Source organism: Stenella coeruleoalba (genome assembly GCF_951394435.1).
Source record: "Stenella coeruleoalba genome assembly, chromosome: 21".
In the NCBI taxonomy this organism is placed as follows: Eukaryota; Metazoa; Chordata; class Mammalia; order Artiodactyla; family Delphinidae; genus Stenella; species Stenella coeruleoalba.
The window spans coordinates 30682286-30701406 of NC_137167.1; the positions used below are offsets into that span (position 1 = coordinate 30682286).

General features: G+C 39.9%; 2 protein-coding genes across 11 annotated transcripts in view; one reads left to right on the forward strand and one right to left on the reverse strand.

Moving 5' to 3' along the window:
• Window positions 1–4805, forward strand: part of WDR17 (WD repeat domain 17) — a 79388-nt gene extending 74583 nt beyond the window's left edge. For 9 of the 10 annotated variants that reach the window (XM_079908930.1, XM_079908924.1, XM_079908928.1 and 6 more), the window contains 3 exons: window positions 1801–1899; window positions 2222–2405; window positions 4575–4805. In XM_079908930.1, coding sequence (XP_079765056.1) covers window positions 1801–1899; window positions 2222–2405; window positions 4575–4694 — 403 coding nt within the window. In that variant the 3' untranslated portion in view covers window positions 4695–4805. Of the gene's footprint in view, window positions 1–1800; window positions 1900–2221; window positions 2406–4574 lie in introns of those variants that run through there. The other variant, XR_013825433.1, reaches the window with a different exon arrangement.
• Window positions 4806–6530: 1725 nt separating this feature from the next.
• Window positions 6531–14009, reverse strand: SPATA4 (spermatogenesis associated 4). The gene is made up of 6 exons (XM_079909386.1): window positions 13606–14009; window positions 12755–12884; window positions 12252–12370; window positions 11931–12151; window positions 9859–9972; window positions 6531–8660 (listed from the first exon to the last, which is right to left on the reverse strand). The coding sequence occupies exons 1-6, from the start codon at window positions 13815–13817 to the stop codon at window positions 8530–8532; spliced, it is 927 nt and encodes a 308-aa protein (XP_079765512.1). The 5' UTR covers window positions 13818–14009; the 3' UTR covers window positions 6531–8529.
• Window positions 14010–19121: the final 5112 nt, after the last annotated feature.

The following is a 19121-nucleotide window of genomic DNA, read 5'->3' on the forward strand; positions in this document are numbered from 1 at the left end:
AAAAACACTGGGATGTATCACATGGAATTAATATTATTTAATGAGCTATGTTCAGCTCTGTATGACTTTGGTAATGAAAAAGAGAAAATGGTCCCTTGAAAACATATCACCAATGCAAGGAAGGCATTTTATTCCTAAGGCAGGAGAGACTTGCGACAGTGTGGCTGGGTTAGAAACGTGTTATCCCAGAGAGAGGAACGTGAGCTCCGGGACCTGCCTGTACTCTGTCCCTCAGAACCCACCCTCTCACCTCTGTGCAGACGACTCACCCTTCTGTAGGCAGGTACAGCGCCTGGCTGGATGCCCCGCAGCTCGCTAACCTCAGTGCGCTCAGAATTAAAGCCATCTTCCTTCTCACATCTATTCCTCCTGGGTTCGCTCTTTCTTCTGATGATGTCATTATACTTCTGTCGTCCAGAATTAAACGCTCAGGTTCAGGGTTAGGTGTTCTTCCTCGCTGTCAACATCCAATTATGCAGTAAGTTCCCACACCCGCACGTTTCTCATTCTCTGGGACCCGCACTTACCGTCTTCACTAACTGTCCCCTGTGGTAGCCCTTCCTCTAGTCACCCTACCCCCGCTCCTCCTGTCACCCCTACAACAGTTGCATTAGCCTCCCTGATGGTGAGACTCCCCACTAGTGAACAGATAACATTTTAGATCCTTAGTCTTACTTTGAAATTCCACAGAAGTCACATTCCATCCTTATCACCCACTGTGTCCTTCTACGTGTTCTCTGCTCCAGCCAGAGTGAAACCCTTGTGATTCCCCGTGTACACATGTAAGCTTTTCTCTGGTATTTTCACAGTGCTCTGTCCACCTAGTTACCTGGGTTTTTCTCCTCACTCTTTAACAGTGCTCTATCTACAGTAGATCATCAAAACCTACTGGGCAGACAAAGTACTACCAAGTGCAGAACTGTAGACAGGGAAACCATATGATTTAAAGAATTTGTTTTGGAGCCAAGCTACATTATCAATAAAAAATTTTTAAGTCAATAATTTGAGGTTGAAAAAAAAACAAGCTACCAACTGATTTGAGATAATATTACTGAAATGTTAGGGGTATGTGTGTGGGGGGAGTGTGTTTATATATTTTTTCTCACCAATTCTGATCATGTCCCAGCAGAATGATGACAAACCAGCAAGAGTTAACCACAAGATATAAAGTATAGAAATGCTTACTTTTAGTCTTATATCACCTGTAAGGTCTTATGTTCTTTTTCTTTTTATCTCCTAAACAGCTTTTACTTTTAAATTTCAACCAACTAGTTCCTTGAAAAACATACTGAGTTTGTAACTTATGGAAACTAGGACTAGTAATTCCTTACCTACAGCCTCATAATTAACAACATTGTATCTGTTTTCCAGTTTTCTATACACAGATGTGATGGATCACTGCTGTCACTGTCTCACTGCTTTTTTTCACACATCCTTGTCTTTAAAGAATTGAAATCAGCATTTCCATTGCTTTCCGCTAATTGACATTCTTTTCTTACTGTTCCACTTGCTTTCTAAGAGTCGTTTTTAATACGGAGACACACTGGACCGCACCGTAGCTGGCCATGGCTGTTACTCAGCAATACCCGGCCTGTCATCCAACCAATATTTATTGGATATCTTTGACCTGCCAGGGACTTGCACGCACACACACCCCCCTACATGTATATATTTACATATACACATAGATTTGTGAACAACAGTTGTTAAATCTGAAATTGCAGTTATTTAAAGTTCATTTGCTCTTTTGCTGTCTTTGTCTTGGATGGTAGATGTTAATGTCTTTTTCACATGTTTCAGTCAGCTATTGAAACGTCGGAAGGTGTCAGTGCCTATAAAAATCGAACACCTTTCTGAGGAATTGGATGCGTGGAGAGCTTGCTCACGATCCATCAACCGGTGAGTGAAGCTGATATAAAAATTGGGATACAGAAAGTATCACTTAATATTACAGACAGACTTATTGACAGTTTGGTTGTCTCATTATTTATCTTGGCAGGATAATGAATCTTGTGTCGTTGAGCCTATATTCAGTAATAATTTACAACGCTCTTTCCTGCCTTTTTTAAGTCCTTCATTTTACTATACTTTGAGTCTAAAGTTGATTTGCCATGTTTCATAAAGGAGAACTAAATAATCATCAGGGACTGTTTTCTAATCTAAACCTTAACAACCCTGTGATTCTGCAAAACTAAAAATGGAATATCTGTTGAAAATACAGATCATCAGAAGAAGCTCCACATACACCCCCTTCTGATTCACAAAGAATGGTTTATGCAACTTTACTGAGGAGACTAAAAGAAGAACCGCTCAGAGGAATTATTGGACCAGATTATGTGACCGGGTCAAACCTACCGAGTCATTCTGATATTCACATCTCTTGTTTTACAGGATTAAAAATCCAGGTACAGCATGATGTCAGGCATAAATTGTGCATGTTCATCATTTTTATGTGTTTCATTATTTTTTGAAATGTGATCTTAAAATAAGCACAACCTGAATAAAATTAGGTACCTATAAAGAGACCGGAGGCCCAGTGAGAAAGTATTGCCCTCAATGCTTCCATATTTGGTATAAATGTTTTCTCTCTCCTTGAAATAAATTCAGAGACATAGTCATGGTACTGTTATCATAAAAGCAATTCATATAATAGATATACTTAGTAACAAATGTTTTAAAATACATATAGATCATATCCTTAGGGAAATTAAATAAGAAAGACAAAGCAATAGTCAACACAGTTACAAATTATTATACCTCAGTAGATTAAATTTAACTTTATAGTCTCCATTTGTATTTTATAAACACAAAGAAAGCAATTAACAACTGTTAGATGTATAATATATCATTGATATATTATGCATATTCTTACATTGATTTACGGAACTTTTCAGCAGTTAAAAATTACGGGGATCAATCATGAGGGATGGCTAATTCCCAAGGAATGGTCCCTCATGCCCAATCAAAGTAATGATGGTGAACGATGCCAGAGCCTCCCAGTGTGACCCAGGGGTGCCATTATCTCCAGAAAATAGAGGAGCCTTCATCATCCCAGAGCCAGGACCGGTTGTAGGTGTCCCCAAGAAGTAAACCAAGCTGAATCCCAATGAAATGCTAATGGAGACCAGGTGGGACTAAAAGAACGCCACCTCTTGGGCACATTCACATTTTACTAAGCGGACTCTTGTATTTCTAATGTAACGTAGCTAATTACATTTCTAACACTGACATGCCAGGTCAATGGAGAAAGGTACGTGGGGGGATAATCACTCCAATTAAATATCTTGCTGCTCATGTAAACTCTATCTATAGCTTGACTTGACACCAGAAACAAACTAAGTCTTCAGACACAGCAATATATTCCAAACCACAGACAGAACACTTAGTTGTATACGTGCTTATCCACTTATGTTCAGAGATAAAGAACCAAAGCAGTAAATTCAAGAACTTATGATTAAGAGCAAAAACCATTATGCAGTTTTCAGAATGCAGTTTTGCAGTTTTCAGAATACATTTTCAGTGCCACTCACTGCCCTGCATGTACTTCTAGTGGACACTTTCCTGTTTCTTTCTCCTCTTCAGGACTTTTTCTCCATCTGAGACAGACAGATGACCTACTCCACAGGCTAACCTCTCTGCACTCACACACACATTAGGAAAGGATCTATTCATTATCTTACATACACTAGGGCGCAAATGACTTATTCAGAGGTGCGGGAGGGGGGCTACCCTCCTAGGATATTTCTGTTCCTACAGAAAATCAATGTGTTCTGCTTAAAACTAAAATTTCAAGTCCCTGTGAATAGGAAGCTGCCTACTTCATATAATAGATTTCCTAATATCTAGAAATAATTTACTAACAACAAGCTGTTATCATTTGAAATCATGATAAAAAACCTGATAACTTTAGAAAGTAATGAAGAAAGTAAGTTTTTATTGCATTCTGTGTTTGTAAAATCATGCTTTTCCTTCTAAGAGCTGGGGATACACATTGAAAGGTTTTTTTGGATTTAGTTCTTCAGAACTACCCTTGACATACAAAATAGCTGATATAACTAAATTATAGATATGCTAGTAAATCACAGGGTTGACAGGACTTTGAATTATATATACACATATATAGCAGTGTATTTTTCATCTTCTGGAGAGCAGGTTGAATTTCTGGCTTAAATAATTTTCCCAGTTGTATTGATGTAGGCTGTATGATTAAAAGAGTGAAGTATATTAAAGTCTATTATTAGGCATATATGCCTTTATAAATGTTAACTTTGTAGTAATTAATAGGTTAGCAATACCTATTGCCACTGACAGCGCCATTGTAATTAACGAATTCAAATTATAAAACTAAATTCTATTTTGAAAGACATCAGGGCATAATGTTAAGATATTTTAAAATGTTTCTCTATTTGGTGGCAATTCAAATAATCTAATTTTTCTCTTATTTATAAATTTCCTATCAGTGTTGCTTAAATATCACCAGTGCTTTTTATCTGTGTGAGTCTGTTTCTGGAAGTTTAAAAACATATTGCAAATTCATAATCTCATCTTCTCTTCCCTTAACTGTCACTGTGCAGGGCCCTGTATTTTTCCTTGAAGATGGGAAATCCACCATCTCCTTGAATGACGCTCTGATGTGGGCAAAGGTGAACCCATTCTCACCTTTGGGGACTGGAATACGACTCAACCCATTTTGACAGAAGGTTTTTCTCACACTTAATTGTTTTTTTAAAGACCTTTTTCCGGTTAGTATTACCTTTAACCTTTGTTGTCCAAGAGCCAAAGGTCTGGAGGAGGAGGTGGGAAGTGGGGACTCACAGTTGATTTTATTCGTTAACTTCAACAAATAAAATATTTATATAATTTCAAGGAAAAATAGGTGTCTCCTTATTTGGGAGGAAGGTAATATTTAAATTATGAAGGACTGACAAATCTAAAAGAGCATATCAACTTTTCACAAAGCACGAAAGGTACCAAATATTCTGTTGTTGAAACACTGAAACATAAAATAGTGCAACACCTGGAATCGTGCTTGACGTGCAGTAGGCGCTTAGAGTGTTTGGGTGACTGAATATCTTGAAGTGTCGAAATGTAAGGTGTGTACAACTGATCTTCAAGTGAACAAACACTGGTATTGTCCTCTATAAAATGTATAGTAAACCACTAGTTTTAGCTCATATTTAATCGAAGTTTTCAGTTATAAGTTTAATATATATCAATAAATGGGTATGCAAAGTACTTTTGAGTTTTATTTTTTTAAAGAGAAAACATTCCCAAGTTCTGTAGCTGAAACTCAAATGTCTAATTATAAAGGAATAGACTATATATAAGCATGAAAAAAATTGGAGGCGAAAAACACAAAATGCAGTGAAATCTATGTGAAAATTTGCATTTGATGATAATTCACTATTTAAAAAGATATTTGGTATTTATGAATATTAATTTTGATTAATGTATTTAATAGTCACATAATCGCTAATCAAGTTACATTATAATATAGTTATAATAAACAATTTATTTGATGAAAATTAGTTTCAAATAAATTTCTGTAAGTAAATAGGATGTTAGTTGAAATTTGGGATATATTATGTAAATTCAAGTTTTAAAAATATTTATTAAAATAGTGCATCTGTCGATATTTTTAAAAAGCCTGAGGCGTGACGACAAGTATTTCAATTGTACTAGAATTCTGACTTCAAAATTTACGAAATGAATCCACACTAGGAGGAATAGTACTTTGACACTCAAGCTGTTTTACAAGATTTATAATATAGGTGTTTTGTCTAATTAGGGAGTGAGCTCATAGAACTAGAATAATGGTGGTTTTTATTATCTTTAAACTTGTTGCATTTAAAATACTTTAAAATTTTTCTTAAGCTTCTTAAAACAGAAAACAATATGTATTATGTACCTGTCTATCACACTGACCTACTTCTAACTCCACAAAAAAAGCATTTTAGCCTTAAATTCCATTTTATAAAGAAAATAGTTAATGTTATAGGAGAGAATGTATACAACTCAGAGATGCAATGGGTAATGTAAATCGTATCTGAGAAGTACTTTTAACCCTTAGTGATACGTGTAATTCAGATTTCTTTTTTTTTTAGGTGAGAGGTATTATTAATTGGCATATATGCACTGAAATCTCCTCACTTAAAAAGTGGCAGTCTAAATCCTGCTATCATTCTCTGTTTTGTTTTAAAATAGATTAAAAACCCTAATCTGTGCTTTAAATACTTCAAAGGTATTAAGTTATACATATATAAACAATTGTTACATTCTTCTGTATTTTTAATGAATGCAAGAAATAATATTTTAATGTATAAAGTATGAAAAAGACCTTACAACTCTTTAGCACATGAAGACCATTGAGGTATAACCCAGTATTTGTCTAAAGCCTAAATTAGATTGATTCAAATGCAATTCTATTATTCCTTGACTTCAACAATGTTCTATACCTTAATATTATGACTATTAATTCTTCATAAAATGTCATTGACTGTGTTGATCTGTATGTGTCTTAATATGAAAAACAAAAGTTTTACAAATTTATAAAGTTAAATTTCATTGTTATATTTAGTATGCATGAAAACCCAAACAAAGAACATGAACTTGTTTTTATTTGAAGGTGTCTGATAAGGTGGACATTACTGATAATGTGGACCAATTATTTTGCAAGTTTAAGTATGCTTTTATGAAAGAAGTCTCATTAGACAATGATTTTAATAAATACCGCAGTTAAAGCCAGATACGACACAGTTAACTGCTAAGATGAACATCAGTCTTGTCCCTAGAACCACCAGTGAGAGGACACCATCTCTCGCTAAATTCTGGGTTAAAGTCATCAGAGGTATGAAGGGCTGCGCTGTCCATCTGGGTTATGACCTTGCTTAGAAACATAGAAAAATCATGTGATTGGGCTGTTCAGGAGGGTGATTCTCCACTTGTAAGAAACACTGACTACAGTGTTTAGTATACAAGAGAGAATTAGTATAAAAGAGAGACAAAAGAGGCTTACTAATTAATAGAAACAGCATATCACAGAAGCTTCCATTCCCGTGATAAGCATTCTGCCAGTTGATTGAAAGGTTCTGTTCCTATAGGGGCAGCTGTAGCTCCGAGAATAGTTCACTGCTTCCTTCTGTCAAAGATCTTTGTGAAGAAAATGACCTTCCTGAGATTTGCCTGAAGTGTTGGCTTCTGTTGACACAACTCATCTTAAGAAGCTCTTGATGTTACCTACTTTCACCATATCCCCACTTCCTTCATGTCCTTAGTAACCATGATATGAAGCTTCCAGACTCTCCTGTATTTTCAAAACTCTCCGTAGGTCCCACAGGGGTCTTGGGAACTTAACCAGGGTCAGGCCATGAGTGAGTAGCTTTTTCAGGAGATTGAACAGAGTCAAGAGAATAAAGAAACCTATTATTTGACTGTTTATCCAAATCTAATCCTTTTCTCTGGACGTTTCTCTAGCTGAGCTTCAGAAGACTTGTTTCTAAAATCCTTTCCTAAGGAACTATATTTTATGGTTTAAAAATTATTCTCATAATTTTCTAAACCTTTCCCAAGAAGTCATCGATTTCATCAGGGCTCTCGTTAATTTCTTTTACTAAATGTTACCTATCCAGAAGGGTAAGATTAAACAAGGAAGTCTCTGGAGGTAGAAATCCGAATTAAACTCTCTAAGGCTTCAAAAATGCAGAAAGACGAATAGAGTTTTGTTGGAAATTGACAAGCATATCATGGGATTCAGCATTAGTAATACTCATCTTGGAAGTCAAATGACACTATTAATGAGATAGCATAAAAATGTGAATAATTCCACTTGAAGGAAATTTTCCAAATATGAATTTTAAATTACCGAGAATATATGAACGATCATCAGTCTGTCAGTATATCACTGCTTCTGTCTCCCTTCAGTAAAAATATGGGGCATGGCAGCAAGCAGGAGGCATTTTTTAAAATCAAACTGAATTGTTTGCTAAACACCAAGTAAACCATGATTTTCCTTCCCCACAACTCAGTATCAACAGGAAAGATGACTATTTTTTTTTTTTTGATGGCTTAAGTAAAGTTATTTATGGAAGTGGGCAAGATTTTCTATGGGCCTATGTATAACAGTAATAATCATTCAGAATAAATTTTGTTGATGAACATGACCTGTAAATAAATACTATCAGGCATATTCGTAGCATGACTCTTCTCTTTCTAGTGAGGAAAACATATTACAAAGTAGATTCGCCATTCCTACAAAATTTATGAGAAAGAATTCTCACCCGTCTTGGTGAATTATGTTTAACTGTACCTTTAAAATTATTTTTGTTCATTCTATACTAATTAAACTGATTTTGTATTTTCAACACTACTAGGTGCAGGTGTTGAATAAATGGTTGTTGAATTGAATTAAAAAATACATTCTTCAGCCCAACTATAGATAAGACACCCCTTTAATTTACTTATTATTGACATATATCCAAGACTAGGTGACGGTATCCCTTTAGAGTGGCAAGAGGTGGTGGCATCACTTCTTCAAAGCCCATCAGACAGGTGCTCTTCTGGGTCCCCTTTCCATGCTTCTGATCTGATAGGTTTCATAGAGTCAGAAGAATGTTTTCCAGCTCGCTTCATGTGAATTTCTTTAAGTGGATTGCCACCATTACCTGTATTTGGTGTAATATTTAAATAAACAACATTAAAATCCATTTGTGGTTACTAACTATTGTATACGACCATCTGTGTTTCTAACATACCAGACATATGCAGAACGATTGGCAACAGGCTGAGCACAGGTTAGTCTAAATGCCTGGTAAACAGAATATTTAAAGCATGCATGACAGTAGTCGGAAATACAAAACCTGAATGCCACCATCTCCAAAAGTCATCGGTGGAGCCTAAAAATACCCAGGGCTTATTTTGGTGCCTCTGATACTGAATATGACTCAACTATTTTTAGATGTTGCTTCAGAAAGCAGGTGAGGCAACAGTGCCGCGATTTTAATAGTGCTTAGATTTGGCAACTATGCAGAATTCAGAATTCGGTTTCTAGAATTCTGCACTGAGGCATCCAAGCCGGCCACTCAGACTCTTTAGGTGACTCAGTTCTAACATGAGGGGCCAGTGGCAACTAGGAAATCCACATTCCCTTGGCGCACTATTTTGCTAGATGCTAGATTTAGGTAAACAAAGAGAGGAACTTAAGTGTTAAAAAAAAAGGTAACCTTTCTTACAATTAATTGTTCCCACTCTATTTGATAATTAGAAGCTTCTCAGATGAACAGGCTGTGATTTCAGTACCATTATGTGCAATTTTGGTGTATGTTGTCAACCATGTAAACCTGTAAGAACCATTCTTAACTTGCAGGCTGTACCAAAAAGTCAGGCAGAGGCTGACTTCGGCCCTCGTTTGGCTACAGTTTGCTTTGGTGTTAAGTGCTTTCTGAATTAACAGGATTTAAATTCGTGGCTTCTTGTAAAACAAGTGATGGGGACGTCTAGGTGTGCAGGTTGTCTGTATCTGCCTTAGGACTGATTCATCATCCAGCTGCTACAGGATTGAGTTTTGAGCTCTGCCAAAGAGCTTCCCCTGTTTCAGGCGCACTTTTTTAAGCTGAAATCGGAATTGAAATGGCTCCTATAGTAGCAGGCGGGGCAGCGCTGGCCTGGGATTTTCCCCCATTGTGACTGGTTCTTAGCGGACAGCATGCTCCCGCCACCTATCCAAAAGCACACACACCAACCTACCGCACCGTCCTAGACTGAATGCCTAGACCAACATTTTAACTATTTTGAAATTTTAAACAAACAATAAAACCCCAAAACATCATTTTTAACAAGTGGAAAAACTTTTAAAAAACTTACACACAGGAGCAACTCTTTCCTTCGAAACGACTGAATTACATTTGCACCCACAGGCTTGGGCAGGACCATGACTGAAAGTCGATTCTCCCAGTGTTGGTTTGACCTCAAACCATTCTATAAAATGTAAACAAAAATTCTTTCTTAAAAATTCACTATGGCCATGGTCAAAGTACGACACCACAATTTGAAATTAAGCAAATTATTTAGACATCTGTTGTATCATATTCCTGAGAGCAGTGTGGATATGTAGGTTAATAACCCTCTCCACCATGGTTCACATCTCTGATGCACAAAATAGTTGCTTTAAAAAAGTTACTTTAGGGCTTCCCTGGTGGCGCAGTGGTTGAGAGTCCGCCTGCTGATGCAGGGTACACGGGTTCGTGCCCCGGTCTGGGAAGATCCCACATGCCGCAGAATGGCTGGGCCCGTGAGCCATGGCCGCTGAGCCTGCACGTCCGGAGCCTGTGCTCCGCAACGGGAGAGGCCACAACAGTGAGAGGCCCGCGTACCGCAAAAAAAAGAAAAAAAAAAAGTTACTTTAAAGACAGTATCCCTATGTTCCTATTAGTCTTTTGTTAAGCTTTTTTTTTTTTAATTCAGCCAATTTATTTTTAATTTTATTTTTAAAAAATATTTTGGCCACACAGCATGTGGGATCTTATTTCCCTCACCAGGGATTGAACCCACGCCCCTGCATTGGAAGCACGGAGTCTTAACCACTGGAAGTCCCAATAAGCTTTCATTCAATAGTAATATATGTACAGAAAAATGAACAAATCGTATGTTTACAGTTGAATTTTGTTTATGTTTACAGATGAATTTTTGGAGTGAATACATACCTGGGATGCCATCACCCAGATCCAGAAAGAGTATAGTGCTAGCACCCCAAAATCGCTTCCTGTCTCTCCCATACAGTACCCTAAAACTAAAACTCTGTCTTGACTTCTATCATCATAGGTTAGCTTTACATGTTTGTATATTTCATATAAGTAAAACCATACAGTATCTATTTCATTTTGCAAACATTTTTATACTGTAAAAATAGTGACAAAATTATTTTCCATGTTTCCCGTATGTCTTATTAACTAATTCTGTCAACTGCAGCACTTGGGCATCAGCTTCACTGTGCTTCTAAAGATCACCTACGCCTCAGCAGCTCACCCTCACCGAGGCTGGAAGACGTGTCTAAGGTCATTTCTGCTCATCAGCCATGCCCTGTTTATGCTTAAACACCACCCTGGTCATTCCCAGAACTGTGATTATCACAATTAATTATTTGCCAGCTTGAAATCAGCATTCTCAAAAATCAACACCGGTGATAACAGAATTCTGTTCAAGAATCGAAAGTGTTGAGGTATGTCCGTGGCTAAAGAGAACATGTGTTCCAAAGAAGACAGCAGAGAGAGAGGTTAGCTCTGTACTAAGATGGACAATTAACTGATGACTAAATGGAATGGTTGTGTTTCGATCCAGGAATTCCGACAAGACCCAGTGAGTGGAAGTAATAGTGAGACAGATTAAATGTAAACAAGTATTCGGTATAAAAAATAATGATACCTGATTTTGCAGTGTTAAAAAAATAACTTGACAAAACGAAAATGCTGAACAAAAGAACTGAAGTGGGGAGGGGGCTGGTAGGGATTGGTCAGTGTCCTAGTGTTGTAAGGTCCTTACAGTTTGAGGAAGAGAATAAAGATATTACTCTTAGACTAAGATAAATAGGCATGTTAAAGTTTCTAGCGTAGCACTAAAGAGAATAGAAATTTATAATTTTCCAAATTAGTAGGGAGGAAAAACGTCTTTGGATAAAAGTTCAGTCCAAAAGAAGAAGAAAAATAGGTAAGACAAAAACAAGAAACAGAGAACAAATTAAAAGCACAAAATAATATGATAGATATGAATACATATATGGTAATAAGTATGACTGAATTAATAACAATAAAAGTCACAGTAGATGAAATTACAACAAGTCTACGAATCAGGGCACAGTGGCAGGCTTTTCTTTCATCTGTGCTCAAGAAGAGCCTTTTAAGCTTGGAAGAACCCAGTTGCCTATTTCCAAGAAAACTTACTTGGATTCAGTTTTCTGCTCAATTTTCTTTGCAACATTTGTAAAAGGAGGAGGAACTCTACTTTACGTTCATTATTGAGCTTGTTCGGATTGCCTATTAATTCTGATAACCTAATGTTATCTTTAATAGACTTTGAAGCTGTCGATCTGGAGACCAGGGGCAACTGCATCTGGTAACTGTAGTCTGTGAAATTCACAAGGTCATCCTGGATACTTTTAATTCTGGAAATAAAAAAATAAATATTGTTGACAAGCCCCATTTTAGTAATAAGATTTATATTATCAAAAGTTTCACATTACTAGAAAATTCCAAATAACTCACTCTCGATGTGTTAACAAGGTGTACACCTCCTGTATCAGTATTTCAGGTACTCCGGCTTTACAATGAATTGTTCCGTGGATTAGTTCTTTAGGTAATCTAAGTTTTTTTCTCGCCAGGAACTGTAATAGTAGAAAGAGAATACTTTCACCATAAGAAGTTCTATAAAAATCTCCAATTACTGTGAATTCACTTTAATCCCCCTTTAATCCTCAACTAATATTTTGAGGTTTAACATGTTAATTAAGTTATTATTACTCAGCAAGAGAATCAACCATTATATCCCGCTCCAATTTGAAATGAGTATGCTCAGTTTCACAGGTGACTCATGACATAAACTTTAATAACCTTCTTTTCAATACAAGGAAACAAGCTGCCTACCCAGCTGCATTGCGTCCTAAAACACGGCCACACACGCATATACAGAGAAATCCACGACCTCAAGAATACACCTCTTCAAACATAAACTTTTCAACAGTTAAAAGTGTCATTGGTTGCTAATTTACCTTTTCCAACTGCGCCCAGTTATCCAACTTGACTTTTAAAGACGTTCCGTTTTTAAAGGATGACAATTTAAGGTCCCAGGGGTAGTGTACAGTGAATATTTCTGCTATCAGGAAGCCATTTGAAAAATCCCTGATCCATAAAAATAAGGAAATAAAATGCAGTTACTTACACAGTTTGTGGTTATGGTTCATTAACACCAATTTAATATACTATACTGGCAGCAACTTACAGAATGTTGTTGTACCCTTGCTCCAAGGAGGACCTGCTATGGAATAACCTTTGGGTAAGATGACACACACCGAAGGCCATGGTGTTCTTTTTATGAACCCCAAACTATTCATTTGTATCGAACCTGAATTTTAACAAGATGCCCATGTGATACCTAGGTACACTGAAATTTTCAGGCGTGTCTTTCTTGAGGAATACCGAAATTAGTAAACCAGAGTCCTTGCCTGCAACAAAGTCATTATTTTTATGGAATTTAGTTTGCACGCCCAGAGCAAATATTAACTGCCACTAGTATTAATGTCCAGTGTCTCTGAAGAAAGAGCCTGGACTCTTTTACTTTTTTTGTAGTCACCAAAGCAGTCTGTATTAGCTCAAGTCTATGTAATGCTTGATTGACTGATTGACCGATTGAGTGAAATGCTCCATCCTATTTTTTTTAGGTCAGCTCCCTAAGAAAGCAAGGTGTGTGTGTGTGTGTGTGTGTGTGTGTGTGTGTGTGTGTGTGTGTGTGTGATGAGTGGGCGGGGGCAATCCCAGGAGAAAGCCCCTGCGCGGACCCCGGGGCTGCTCTGCTCCGACCGAGGCTCCCGCCAGGCGGCGGGGGCCGGCCCTGCTCCAGCACCTGTTGATGTTTCTGGGGAAGAAGCTGAGATCCAGGCCCTGGAGCCAGCGCAGAACCGACGGAGACACGCGGGACCTCTTCGGGGGATGCGGATAGACCAGACACTTCTTAGGCCTCCCTCGCATGGGAGCGGCTGGACGTGGCGCAAGTGACGGTGACTTGGGTACCGTCTGCAGTGTCAAAAGCTCTCCTCCCAGACCGGCGGCAGCCATGGCGCTTTCTGGGTTTCTATGGCAGCACCGGGGGCGGGGCCTCGGCGGGGCGGGGCTTCGGTGGGGCTGGGGCTTCGGCGCGGGCGCCCTGGGCCTCGCGGGTCCTCCAGTTTGGGGTCCTGCGGCTCCGGGTTGGCGGACGCGCTTCCCTGGCCTCACTGAGGACTCGGTTCCGGGAGCTTAAGCCTTGGGCGGAGCTTTCAATCTCCGTTTTAATTGGTGTGAAGAATAACCGATTAGGGCCCTCCCTTAGAAATGGACATTTTGAATATCGTGGTTTCTGCCCCATCGAAGGCCTAGTTTCAGTCAAGCATTTGGAGGAGGTTGTGAGGACCTTTCAGAGGACAAAGACAGTTTTTGTTTGGAAATTGGAAACGATAGGGTTTTGTTCCAAAATGCCAATGAAAAAAATCTTCAAAATTACAATGAATAGATGCTTAATGGCTACAAAATTTAACGTACCTATTTCCTTAATTATTACGCTGCGTTCATAAAAATTACATATTCGAAAGCGATTTGTAAATTCGATTTTCACACTTCACAAAGATGCCCCAGTAGGCATGATTCATTCATTCATTCGAAAAATATTTATTGAGTCCCTACTAGACCCTGAGCTAGTCACTTGGGATTTATCAGTGAACAGTACAGAGGGGAAAAAAAAGGATTGCAGAGCAGGGACAGACAATTATAAATTAAATATTTACACAGCAGAGTTGTTAACATCCTTTAAAAAGTCTTACAGTAAAAAAAAAAGATGTGGTTCGTAATACACATTATTGTGCAAGATAAAATATGGGATAGGTCTTGAGAGTGGAGCTATATAATATTTTGTTGAATGTGTATTCATAGAGATGTTTATTAATCAAGTAAACCAATGTGAGTCTGTATATGGTGAAAAAGAAAAACAAAAACGGAGCTATACAAGTGTTTTTCCTTTGCCCAATGTGTCTTTCACGGATGATTCATTCACTTGGTGACCTTTTTTTTTGAGGAATTATTATTCGGTGCTTTGCTAGGCACTAGGTCTTCACTATTCAGTATGGCAGCCACTAGCCCCACGTGGCTGTTCCAATTGAATTTTAAATAAATTTCAATAAAATAAAGTGAGTAACTGTGTACATTTCAACTGCTCAGTAGCCACATGGGGCTTGTGGCCACCACACTGTACAACACAGATACCACAGTATCACTGCAGGAAGATCTATTGGGCAACTGTGCACTAGATTATTTATAGAAGGTACAGAGATATAAATACCTGAAAAAAGATCACGCACCCTGAAAAGCTCTGCCATGGTAAAAATATATTAGTATCAGGGAGGAAGCAAATAATTTGGCCTGAGGGAGTGTAGGAGTCCTCTCAGAGGAGGTGACCTTTGATGTGAATCTTATAAGGCGGTATTTTGAACGGGTGAAGTCAGAGGCTTTGGAGCAGCAGGTCTATTTTTTATTAGTTATGTGACTTTGGGCAAGTTATTTAACCACATTTATTTGTAAAAGATGGAAATAAATAGGATATACCTCACAGGGTTGTGTTGAAGGGTTAAATTAACAAGTTAAATGAGTGAAGAGCCTGGAACAGTGTACACACACAGGGCTCAGTAAGTTTAAATGATATTTCTAAGACGATCATGGAAATCTGTGGAATGAAGATGGGAGGGGACACTTCCACACAGAGTTACTAGTGTGAGCAGAAGCAGACATGATCTATGATATGATAGTTTTTATGAGTTTTAAGGAATAACAAATAACCCATTAAGGTCAGAGAAAGTGTTTAGGCTTTGGCATGTGGGGCTACCCTAAGATTTCGGTGATGATGGCTAGAGAGGTAAGTTAAGGCTATAGATTGGGGCTTGACTGAGAACAGTCTTGCTGAGGAGTTAGAATTTTTTCCTGTAGCAAATGTGCCAATTGTGAAGCAAATAGGTCTCTGTTTCAAATACACCCTTCTAGGTTCTGCCCCATGGAGCTGGAACTCGGCACTGTAGTTTCTCCTTTGCTGAGTTGTATTAAATCCCGCCACTAGGGGGAACTAGAGAGGAACCAGGAGACCAGAGGAAAGGAGAAGGGCTGTTTGGATGACGGTTGCCATGGCAACAAGACTCCAGCGGGCAGGGGCAGTTGGTGCCACCGTCCAGGTTGGGTTTTTTGTTTGTTTGTTTTGTTTTTTTGCTTTTTGTTTTTTGTTTTCCATTCCCGGAGCAGGTTTCATCGTACTCCCTCAGAGGTTTCAGCGACCACTGAGAAGCGCTCAGAACTCCAAGCCCCAGGTTTTACTCTAGGACCGCTCCTCTGAGCTCCTTAGGCATCAGCATCTGCTGTATACGCTGCCCCTGCAAAGGTCTGTAGGGCTTTCCCTTCAAGTTCTAGACTCTCAGAATCTCCAGCCCTAGGGGTCTATCTCTGTTCATTTGATGGTCTCATTTTTGTTCCGTTTGACCGTTTCCTTACCTTAAATTCTTGTTGAATTCGTGGAGTTACTCTGTTTTCCTGCTGAATCATACATTGCTTCATACTCGGAGTAGCTCATCTACATGTTACCAGGGCAGCTAAAGAACCTGCTACTCCCGTTCACTGGATCCACGGTATCACGAATAGAGTGGACCAGCCGGGTATTCTGTGGGATGATACGACACTCAAAAGCCTCTGCTGATCTCGTGGCAGAGAGCCAGAAAATTGATTTGACCTGCGGCAGGAGGATGAACGTGCACTATTGTCCTGCTCAAAAAAAGCAGGCGGCTTTCTGTGGTTCTTGCAGGCTGTTAGAGAGGAGAAAAAGCACTTTGCAGATCAGTAGCAGCATAACAGCTGCTAGGGGTTGTGCCGATTTATTCCGGTAAAGATACTGAAACAGAGCAGCACCCTATGGTCCTTGTCCCCCAGGTCCTCCGCCTGCCCTTTGTCTGTGGAAAAACTATAGCCAAAGAATAAGTTTAATCAGAGAAGTGAGAAAATGCAGAAACAATGGCAAAGGAGACCAAATAATACTAGTTTAGTCATTAAGCATAATGAAGGACCTTTAGTTCCTTCTTAAGGGCTATAGATCATATTCTGAGCCGTGCCCTGTGAGCTGTCTTACAGATACCGAAACCCACACCAGGTGGGGAAGTTAACTACGTGGTGACCAGGCTGTAGCCATGACATAAGCTGCCGCATTCCGAGAACTGGCCTCAAGAAACGGAAACAAACCAACTCTGGAACCGAAGATTAACTGTACTTAAAACAATCAAGATGACCAATTTCAAGATGACCGTCAGAGCTGCCTGTGCTGTTTCTGCAGGCAGCCCCCTCTCTCTGCCCATAAAGGCACTTGCCCACTGGTTGCCACTGGGGGGAGCTGGCCTTTGGACACGAGTCCGCCCTCCCCTCCCCGCCTTGGTTACCGGCACCCAAAATAAAGCAAACTTTCCACCAGCCTGGCGTCTTCACTGGCTTTGGAGCGGCGAGCAGCCGGACCCCGCTTTCAGTTACAATACCTCAAATGGAAAAGCAGCTATAACCGAAGTTACCTCCTGAACAAGTTCACTAATCCACAGTCATCCTCTAAGACCCAGCCAACTTTTGCGCAAGCCAAACAGCCCTTGCAGTCAGTAACTGTTGTTGCCCTATGTCAACATGAGAAAATTCAGAAGAGCTTTACTTGATATGAGTATTTTGTTGATTGAGAAGCCAATGTCAGACAGGGAGACTTCCCACAGAAAGTGCCTAGAAGCTGGCTTTCGGCAATTACAGCGCAGTTTATAAAGTGTAAACGTGTGAGGACCTTCAGCCCTCTGGCCCCGTGGGTTCCACATCTGTGGATCTAACCTATCTCAGATAGAAAATATTAGAAAAAATCATTCCAGAAAGTTCCAAAAGGCAAAACTTGAATTTACCTCCTGCCAGCACCTGTTTACATAGCATTTACGTGGTGTTAGGAATTATAAGTAATCTAGAGTTAAAGTATACAGTAGGGTGTCCATCGGTTATAAGCAAGTACCACGCCATTTTTTATAAGGAACTCGAGCATCCCGGGATTTTGGCATCCTCAGGCATTCCAGGGGGACTGGAACCAGATCCGCCACAGCTACTAAGGGGCGACGGTGCACTCTTTTCTATTGTGATTGGTTACTGGAAACGTACACTCCTTCTCATTGTATAAGCTCACTCACAGGTAGCCAACTAGCTAGGAAGCTGTAAGGTCACACCGACAGGGAGCAAGCTTAAAGTTTATTTCAGGTCAGCATCAGCATTTGGGCAAGTCTGGAGAGTTCAAGTTTTAGTTAAGTGGCTACGGGTACTTGGTCTAGGGGCATTTTCAAACTGTGGCCTCGGTTTTGATTTCTCAACACCACACCTCTCTTCCACGCTGGAGTTGGGGGGATGCAGAGGGTGAGCACCTACTGTGCTCTGCTCAACCAGGGACATCTGTGCTGTTATGGACGTAACCTGCCCCCGCCTGCTTCTGCCCACGGGGAGGTGGGGAGGTCTCCCTGATTCTGGAATCAGACAGAAAGTTCACTCCGGCCTCCTACTGAGCCACGTCCCTCTACTTAGACTATGTCCATATTGAGGTGGTATTTGAAAAGAGACCTCAAGTTCTCCCTCTAGTTCTTTTAATGGGGCAAAGGAATTACCTGAGAAAGCTCCGTGTGACTTACCCAAAGAGGAGGAATCCCCTCCAGATGGATGGTACTCACTGGTGTGTTTAGAGGGTCACAGCAGAATCGGAACAGGTACATGATTTTCAGGGCACAGTGCGAAATAAAAATGCGCCCGTTGTTCAAAACTTAAGCATTTCAAGACCACCATGAAGTCAAGCATGGGGCCCTCTGAGTGTAGGGCTCTGAGCGGAGCTCAACTCAGTGTTACTAGAACTAGCATATGTGGCTGTGGTGACCATGTAACTTTCCTCTGCATACACAAATCAAGAAGAAATCTTGTGAGGTCCCTTTTTTAAAAAAAATTTTTATTTATTTATTTTTGCGGTACGCGGGCCTCTCACTGCTGTGGCCTCTCCCGCTGCGGAACACAGGCTCCGGACGCGCAGGCTCAGCGGCCATGGCTCACGGGCCCAGCCGCTCCGCGGCACGTGGAATCTTCCCGGACCGGGGGCACGAACCCGTGTCCCCTGCATCGGCAGGCGGACTCTCAACCGCTGCGCCACCAGGGAAGCCCCTAGCTTGCCCATTTTGAGGAAAGGGCAAAAACTAAGGATCCTGCCTCGGGCACAAGAATAATACACGGAGAGATGAAGTCATGGCTCCTTCCATGTCCACAGCACGCTTCTACTCTGAAAACCACCGCCCACAAAACCCCAAACTTTTC